Raw genomic sequence first — 9,277 nt, forward strand, 5'->3', positions numbered from 1 at the left:
ACCCGTCAGACCATGAACTACGTGGGCCAGTTGGCAGGCCAGGTGTTTGTCCAGGTCAAAGAGCTGTACCGAGGCCTCAATCCCGCCACCCTCTCTGGCTGCATTGACGTCATTGTAGTGAGGCAGCCCGATGGATCCCTGCAGTGTTCGCCGTTCCATGTTCGCTTTGGCAAGATGGGGGTCCTCCGGTCCCGAGAGAAAGTGGTAAGGAGATGAAAACAGAGCAGTAGTACTTTCAGATGCTTGAGGATTGAGGCTAAGTCTTGTTTGCATCCATTCCCCCCTCTTGCCCCTTTCTCCTCTCCTCCAGGTGGACATGGAGATCAATGGAGAACCAGTGGATCTGCATATGAAGCTTGGGGACAATGGAGAAGCATTCTTTGTGCAAGAAACAGAAAACGATCAGGTATGTGTGACCACAATTGTAACTGAGTGGTGAATGGTTTTGTGAAATGCTCTCGACTGTTATGTTTGTGGCGATTCAAAGTGTAGTACAACGGCCATTAAAGATTCAAATGAAAACCCACATCAACAGACCGACGTCCTGAAACCCAGACACGCCCATGTTTACAACCGAGAGGCATTATTCAGACTGTCTCCCTCCTCACACACAGTCACAGAGGTTTGAACGAGGCCACGCTGTGTACAGAGTTGGCACAGCGGACAGGAATGTTTGGCTGAAAAGCATTCCTCTGTTCATCAGTGAGCAAGTGAGTTCTGAATGCAGCATTTACTAACTCAGGCTTTCTGACCTATATTAAATGCTGTGGCCTTGTGACTGAGGATGAAGTAGGGCTGGAGCTTCCTGGCAAATAAATATGCTTGTAATTTAAGTAGGACAAGTGTATTTGTGAACTTGGTTTAACTATTAGAGGAATGGTTGAAGGTTGACAAGTTAAATAGATGAAGTAAGAAATCTATCTTCTTTTTAAAATGTGTTATACTTCTAGTTTTTATACTTATAAAGCCCATGAGAACCATTCAAAACACAGTTTATAATTCGTGGAAAACTATGAAAAAAGCAGCTGTTTATCCTCGGCTCTATCCTCGGAAAAGCTGACTTTTTCAACACCAAGTGTTGTTGTAAGTCTCGTGTACTGTCATTATACAATGTTTCTTTGCTCTTGTATGCACATGAGGACGTGTGCAGTTGAAAGACATAAACAAGCAGTGAACTACTGAGGCACCAACAAGGGAAGTGGGTGATTTATTTTCCCCAGAGTGGTGTCGAATTCCCAGGCCTGGAGGAGCGAGAAGGGGAGGAGGACTGTGTCTCTGAACCCCTTTTTTTCTTGGCACAGGGAAGCAAAACGTGAGGGAGCACACAACCACAACTCATGTGATTATCCCTCAGTTTCTCCTCTCCCTCTCTCTTTTTTTCCATATGTGTGCACACACACACTAATACTCCCTGCGCTGACAGCAGGAGAACCTCCTGGAAAGCCATTTCCTAGAAGGAGGTATTATAAATCTGCCTCCTTTCACAGAACTGAGGAACACATTCTGCTTTTTTTTAGGCTGGCTGTTTTGTTCCTCTGTCAAAGCGTTGTGTTTGTACCTCAGACTAAAACTGTGCAAAACACAAACAGTAGAGCCATGTTTTAGTGGTACGTGTTTTATCTCGCTCACAGAAATTGTCAGGGTGGATGCCAGAGAAGATATTTTTGATATAGTGTTTTGTTTTTCAGTATGTTATTTATATTTATGTTCATTCTAGAGATAATATTAGTGCCGTGTCTGGATGTGTTCTGAAATGGTTCTTTGTGTTGTATGCAAATGCACTCAACAATTAATTTGACTTTTCAGGATTTATAAATAAAAAATGCTATTTCAAAGAAAGCATGCATCGTTTCACTTGTGTTTCAGGAAGTGGTTCCCTCCTACCTGGCCACCTCACCCATCTTGTCGGATGGGGCCGTCCTGATGAGCTCCTCCCTGATGGGGAAGAGCTCTGGGCCGCCCATACTGACCCTGGGCTCCGCGGGCTGCGCAGGAGAGGCTGGCGGTGTGATGATGAAGAAGAGGAGGAAGAGGAGGCGGAAGGCTCGGGCAGACAGCATGAGGAGGGAAGAGAGCGGGGACTACACCGAGGATGACGACATGTTCACCATAGACATCAGCTCGGATGAGGGGACGGAGATGGAGAGCAGCAGGTAAGAAACAGCAGCGTGTGGAGAGAATGAAGGAAAAGGGGGAAGGAGCAGAAAAGAAAGCAAAAAGAAAGACATTTAAATAAAGGAATAACTGTGGGGAAGTAGTGGTAAAGTAATGAAACACGTGAGGAAAAGCGATACACGTGACAGAGTAAGGGAGGGGGGGAAAGGGTGGATAGTGAAATAAATAGTACAATACATCACTGAAATGAGCTTTTAGAGCAGCTGAATTGGAACTGGAGTCTGTCAGGCAAGAACAAACAGACCAGCTCTGTGATGGTGAGGCCTCCAGCTGTGACTTTGGCACACACTGAAAAGCCACTCAAGACCACATGGAAAACTTCAGCCGTGTGATTTTCACTTGATAGAAAAGAAGAAGCTTTGAAAAGAGGAAACATCTTCACTGTGTGTGTTTTTGTCAAGGAGTGCTTGTTTCACGTGCATACAGTATGCAACGTGTAAATTGGCCTCTGCTGTGCAGCACTCGATCTAAAACAGACTAGCAGCAGGCGCCATATATGTCCCTCCATACTGTATGTTGTCAACTTATCATGACTGAAAACAGCAGTGGTTGTAAATAACTGCTGCATGACGGATTTATTTTCATCTCTGCAGGTGAGGGGGGGGGGGGGGGTACACTACTGTAACACAACACCAGGATGAATTTATATTAAAGGGAAGTAAATCTGCCTCAATTAGCAATCTACTTGACTGGATGTTGTTTGATGGTGATATTTTATGCTCATTTTCATGTTAACTGACCAGACCAAACATACTTCCAGTTAAATATGATCACAGAATTTTAGTTATCTGAAGTCAGAATCAAAAAGAAACTCACAATTAGGACTTAACTATAACACATTGAGAACATATGTATAGGGATGTTGTGACAGCACCGTAGACATGTTATTATGAGTGCAGGCAGAGTGCAACAAGTTCAGGCATGATCTCTGTGGGTCTTTAAAGTCCTTTTGGGAAATGGGTGAAAAGTGAAATTTAAATTACAAAATAAAAGACACACTACATGATAAAAGAAACTGCAGATTAATGATATACAACTATATGGTATATACATACAGTATTTTTGTGTGTTTCAGGATTTCCTCTCGGGATGTTTTAAGAGATGAGACAACGGTCGGTTCGACCAGCGGCTCTTTCAAACAGTCTGGCATCTACACTCGTTCAGATGGAGACTGGAGTCCTGTTCAGAGGTGCTTCATTCACTCATATTATGAAGACCTGCATATTATTGTTCAGAAGAAGCAGCTCTTTAATTGTTGTGTGTCCTCTGTTCCTCTCTCAGCCCTGGAAACTCTCGTCCCACCTCTCCCAAGAGCGACTCCGAACTAATGATGAAGCCGTCGGACGCCGACAATCAGAATCCAGCCATGCACTGGGCATGGGGAGAGCTGCCACAGGCTGCCACGGTAACCAAAGAGAACAACTCTGTAGATATTTGAGTGGTTTTGGTATGTTAATGTCATTCTGTGTTTTTATAATTCATCTTCCTCCCTGCTTCCCCAGCCGTCCTTCCTCCCAGTGAAATCTGACCCTCCGCCAGTTTGCCCAGTATCTATCCCTGTGTCTGAAAGCACACACTTCCGCGTGATAACCCACGAGACGTCTACAGAACAGTGTGGGCCCTGCTCTGAAATATCGGCTCTCAGGCTGCTAATGACGGAGGAGAGCGCTGAGGAAACAGTCGTCTCAGTCGGGATGGAGTCAGAGTCCATGAGGACGGAGTCGCAGGCAGAGACACAGATCACCACAGACATGGAGGAGACGGCGCCTCGTCCGCCGGGCAAGACGGACTCTCCATCCAAGAGAAAAGGTAACATTTAAAGCGCGATTATCCTTCCTTTGGGTATCTTGTTAGTCTATCCAGCCATCTTTTAATTTGCTGAGGGTTTAAGCTGCCAGCTGTTTTATGCCAGCTGGAATTATAAGCCAAAGTAAAATGGATTTTTTTATTGAGAGAGAAATACTTAAGTAAATATCCTAGCACCACTAACTCACTCACTCAAACTCCACAGCCGTCTCTTTACAGCCACCATATTGATTTATCCTCCGACTTTTTCACACAGTTGACAAAGATGTGTTGCTTAAAAAATGACTTAATTTGACCTGTCAAACTCCTCATGGATAAACCCAAGAGGAAAGCAAATACAAAGACGCTGAGTCGTTGCTCTGTTGCAGACAAGAGAAGCCGCCATCTTGGTTCTGATGGAATTTACCTGGATGACATCACGGAGCTCGAGCCTGAGGTGGCGGCCCTGTATTTTCCTAAGAGGTATGTGGACGCACACAAACACGCGCAGAGTCATAACTTATATGCAATTGAAGATTGATGTAGCCGAGCTAATTCTTCCATTCTTATAAACACCTCTCCTCTGCAGTGACACTGGTGCGGCAGTGAGGAGCATCTCCGACCCGGGCCTCCACAGCACCAGTCTGTCCCCGCAGTCGGTCAGCTCTGGAGGAGACAGCGGAGTGGACAGTTACTGCGACCCCATGTCTGACCTGCCGTCCATCGCCGTCTCTTTGTGCGGAGGACTCACTGACAACAGGGAGATCACGAAAGGTAGGCTTCTCATACCGACACGGCACGACTGCAAGACACGCTTCATACACTGTGGCGGAGGGAACATGAAATGTGTGTGTCCTTACAGAGCAGTTCCACGAGAAGATCATCTCTTACCAGCAGTTTGCGGAGAACCCCTCCATCATCGACGACCCCAACTTGGTCGTGAAAATTGGCTCCAAGTAAGACATTCACACTTGCTGGAGCAGAAGCTGCAGTATGTGCAGGATTGTTCCGGGCTCATAAAAAGGTTTTTCGTAAAGAAATTTGGCTGACAAAGTTGTTTTTGCGGCAGATATGGAATTGATAAAGATGTATGTTGTTTTCTCCCTAAGGTACTATAATTGGAGCACTGCAGCTCCTCTTATGCTGGCTATGCAAGCCTTTCAGAAACCGCTGCCAAAGGTAAGAAACTGATAGACACACAAAGCACAGACACTAATGACTCAAGCTGTAGGTTGGTTGTGTTACATGAATACCACTCCCCCCTTTTGACCAAAACTGGTACTGTATCCTGTATGTTTGTTTACACCTTACACTTCTACTCATCTTACATTCATTACGTTGCATAATACCTAACATGCAATCTATGAACGTACAACCTCACATCCTAAATGTGCTGTTATTGCAGCTTCAGACAGACTTTATGTAGTGTGACAAACATCCTCTGAATCTGTTCCTCCTTTGGCACTCAAGTTAAACGTTGTCTTCCCCTCTGTTCCCCTCCTTCTTATTTCATCACTCCCTCCTTCTCTGCTCCATCCATCCATTAGTCCTTTTCCCTCAGTTATATTCACTCAGCCTTAGAGTTTCTTCTCTGTTGTCTGACTGATGTGCTGGACTACAGCTCTGTATGTCAAAGACAACACTTGCTATCTTGTTTTCTCATCTTACGCCTCCTACCCTCCTGTTTTTACTTTCTCTACCTTCCTCATTCTTTGTCCCCTATCAAGCGCTTGAACTCCTGAAGGCCGCCCCCCCTGTACATGATTTATTTTCCCCATTCCAACGGCAGACACGTTGCTGTTCCTGTGTTACTGTTTGTTGATTTACGGCCTGGTTTGGCTTCAGTTTTTTGAGTGTGTTTTTACGGTGTTGTGTTGTGGTCCTTTGGGGTTGTGTGTGCTCCGCCACAGGTCGCAGTGGAGAACATCATGAAGGAGAAGATGCCCAAGAAAGGAGGGAGGTGGTGGTTCTCCTGGCGAGGCAGAAACAGCAGTGCCAAATCGGTATTTTCTTCTCATCTGTTGATAAAGTTTCTGAAGGTGTTGCTATTTTCTTTGTCTGTACGTACACTTTCTACCACAGGAAGCAGATTAACACTGTTTCTCCTCTCGTAGGATTCAGTCTCTGAGCGCGGGGCCTGTGGCTCTGCTGAGCAGGCTGGGAAAATGACAAACAGGTGAGGAAACTCAAAACATTCCTGGCCAGAAAATGTCCTCTAAGTTAGCAAGGGACTAAACATCCTAACTGACAACACCGAACATCTTTTAACCCACTGTCTACCTGTCTGATGCCAGACACAAAGAGGAGTCGTCCTCTAGTGATGAAGACCACAGAGCGGCCAAACAGAGCTCTCCCACCATCCAATCAGAGCCTGGGCTCACACCAGGAGGCGTGTCTTATAAGAAAACACTCCGCCTCACATCAGAGCAGCTGGTGAGGAGTTTGGTTTGAATACACTGCAGACTTTGAAATGTTTTTTAAATTTTTTATCATTTTTACCTTCATATATTATTTCTCTCTCTCACACACACACAGCTGTCTCTCCAGCTGCAGGATGGTCCTAACGATGTTGTGTTCAGTGTCACCACTCAGTACCAGGGAACATGTCGCTGTCAGGGCACCATCTACCTCTGGAACTGGGACGACAAGATCATTATCTCAGACATAGATGGAACCATCACCAGGTGTGTGACACATGTGAATATAAACATACGTATACTTCACAGCTGAACTCAGTTTGGATTGAAAATAGATCGCCTCTGTGGCTTAAATGACTTTTTAATGGCTAGGAGGATTCAGTTTGGTCTTTTCACAGCAGTTTCATTTGTCACATTCATTCACTCTTATTCATTTCTTTATGAATTAAATACGTAGCCACCTGCATGCAAACATTTAACCTTTAACTTTTCCACAGAGAGATAAATGGTTTTCCCATGAATGCACCTTTAAAATTCCCAAACTGAAAAGAGCCACTTCCACATCTTTCCAGCTAGCCTTCACTTTTTTTCAACCAGGACGTACATTTTTGTATTGTAGGAAAGCCTGCGCTCACACGTCCTAATGTCACTTGTGTGTGTTTGTCTCCAGGTCAGACACATTGGGTCATATCCTGCCCACACTCGGGAAAGACTGGACCCACCAGGGCATTGCACAGCTCTACCACAAAGTCAGCCAGTAAGCACTAATGTATTTACACACTGTCAAAATAAAAGGCTCAAACTGCTTGAAAATCCTGTGCATATTTTATTCCAGACAGGCCAAAGACAAACTCTGAAAATAGAAGAAATGATTTCCAAACCTTTCTAATATTACTCTCTAGTGGGTAAAACAGATTTGTTGTTATTGCTTCAAGTGTTGATACATATGCTTGTTCTTTCTATATTTTGTCAGAAACGGCTACAAGTTCCTGTACTGTTCGGCTCGAGCCATCGGCATGGCTGACATGACAAGAGGTTACCTCCACTGGGTCAATGAGAGAGGCACCATGCTTCCTATGGGCCCCGTCCTTCTCAGCCCGAGCAGCCTCTTTTCAGCTCTGCACAGGTCTCTCATACACACATACATATCTTTCTAAATTAGCACTCTAAAGTCATATATTAATAATGTGCAAGAAGATACAGATTCAGGAGACACACTGACTGGATTACTGTTGTACTGTGCTGGTTGTTGGTTGCTGTAACATCTCTGGGGTGTGTGTATGTGTGTGTGTGTTTGACAGGGAGGTGATCGAAAAGAAACCTGAGAAATTCAAGGTGGAGTGTCTCACTGATATCAAGAACCTCTTCTACCCCAACACACAGCCGTTCTATGCAGCGTTTGGCAACAGACCAACGGTACACACACGCTGTATACAGTACAATTGATGGTCAAACACACTTGATTGTGTAAAGGATATTACTGGTGCTCAGTGGAGTTTTTTTTTTTGAAAAGTAAAGCCATTTGTGCCATAGATTCTTATTTTTTTTTGCAAAGTTTATTTTATATGTGCATCATTTCTAAGACTGAATTCAATTCTCTTGTATATTTGTAGGATGTGTATTCCTATAAAGAAGTAGGAGTGCCACTGAACAGGATTTTCACAGTAAACCCTAAAGGCGAGCTAGTGCAGGAGCATGCCAAGACCAACATCTCATCGTAAGTCCTACATGCAGTTTATATAAGGATCTGTTCTAGGAAGAAACATCGTAATGACTTCAGAGAAAACGTTTAGTCTGCTCATTTATTGTGTGTGATTGTTGTCTCCTCCTGTCCTCTCTTCAGTTATGTACGTCTGGGTGAAGTGGTGGACCATGTGTTCCCTCTGAAGATGCGAGCCTCCTCGTCTGACTTCCCTTGCTCGGACACCTTCAGCCACTTCACCTACTGGAGGCAGCAGCTCCCCCGTGTGGATCATCCGGGAACTACACCTCCACAGACTCCCAGCCCGGGCAGCTGACTGCCTGCGGCCTGCTGAGGAGCTCCTGGCAGGCAGAGCACTGACTGACTGATGATGATGGTGTGCTTGAGATGTAGCAGTCATTTGAATGGTTACGTATGTGTGATATTAATCTGTAGATTTTTGTAGAAGATGGAGCACTTTCAGTGCACAGCAGAGAGCTACTTAACTGGGCTAATCTGCTGTGAATAACGCACAAGATGGATGTAAGCGCACTTTTATGAAAAGACGGCATCTGTAGCCTTCTGACTAGATATATGTATATGAGAAAAGATAGTAATTTATTCAGGCAGCTTAGCACATATATTGTTTTTGAGTGAGTGTTGACATTATTTCAGTAGCTAGATGTTCTCTATTTATCCAGACAGACGGCAGACTGTATTTAACATTATACCTGTTCAGAAATGCATCATACAGAACTCCACACTGTGCAGACAGCAGAGAGCAAGTTACTTCAACTTGTGCCAAATACGCAATGTAGAATTTATTTTCTTACTCTGAAGTCAGTATTTGTTATATAGTACATTAAAATATTACAGAGCACAATGAATGAATGAATGAATGAATGTCTGTGAAGCTTGATATCAAAATGTGTCATGACAGAAATTACGTTATAAAGAGTTTAAAGTGAATATTTATTGTCGAGACAAAGTCATGCTGACCAGAGAACAGAAAGCACAACCTTTTTAATGGTCATAACAATCGTTTTTCTCTCTAAAAAAAAACAAAAAATCAAGGGTCTGTGAGACGAGATGCTGAATTATTTTTATTTTTCTATTGAAATCACACAGTGTGTATATGTTGTGATCAGAATGTCATTCTGTGGTGGCCTTCATGAAGAGTCCTTTAATATATCCATACAGTTACAGTTGATACAGTAAC

The 9,277-nt window shown here is 44.0% G+C and overlaps 1 protein-coding gene across 1 annotated transcript; it reads left to right on the plus strand.

Annotated features, from left to right (window-relative positions):
• lpin1b (lipin 1b) lies at positions 1 to 8,957 on the plus strand. The gene is made up of 19 exons (XM_070926444.1): positions 1 to 204; positions 311 to 406; positions 1,867 to 2,153; positions 3,251 to 3,364; positions 3,457 to 3,580; positions 3,678 to 3,984; positions 4,350 to 4,443; positions 4,550 to 4,734; positions 4,823 to 4,916; positions 5,070 to 5,139; positions 5,871 to 5,963; positions 6,075 to 6,136; positions 6,255 to 6,393; positions 6,496 to 6,644; positions 7,048 to 7,134; positions 7,351 to 7,503; positions 7,679 to 7,793; positions 7,991 to 8,094; positions 8,221 to 8,957. Exons 1-19 carry the CDS (start codon positions 13 to 15, stop codon positions 8,393 to 8,395), a joined length of 2,640 nt encoding a protein of 879 aa, XP_070782545.1. The 5' UTR covers positions 1 to 12; the 3' UTR covers positions 8,396 to 8,957.
• Positions 8,958 to 9,277: the final 320 nt, after the last annotated feature.

This window comes from Enoplosus armatus, chromosome 19 (genome assembly GCF_043641665.1).
Source record: "Enoplosus armatus isolate fEnoArm2 chromosome 19, fEnoArm2.hap1, whole genome shotgun sequence".
NCBI classification, from domain to species: domain Eukaryota; kingdom Metazoa; phylum Chordata; class Actinopteri; order Centrarchiformes; family Enoplosidae; genus Enoplosus; species Enoplosus armatus.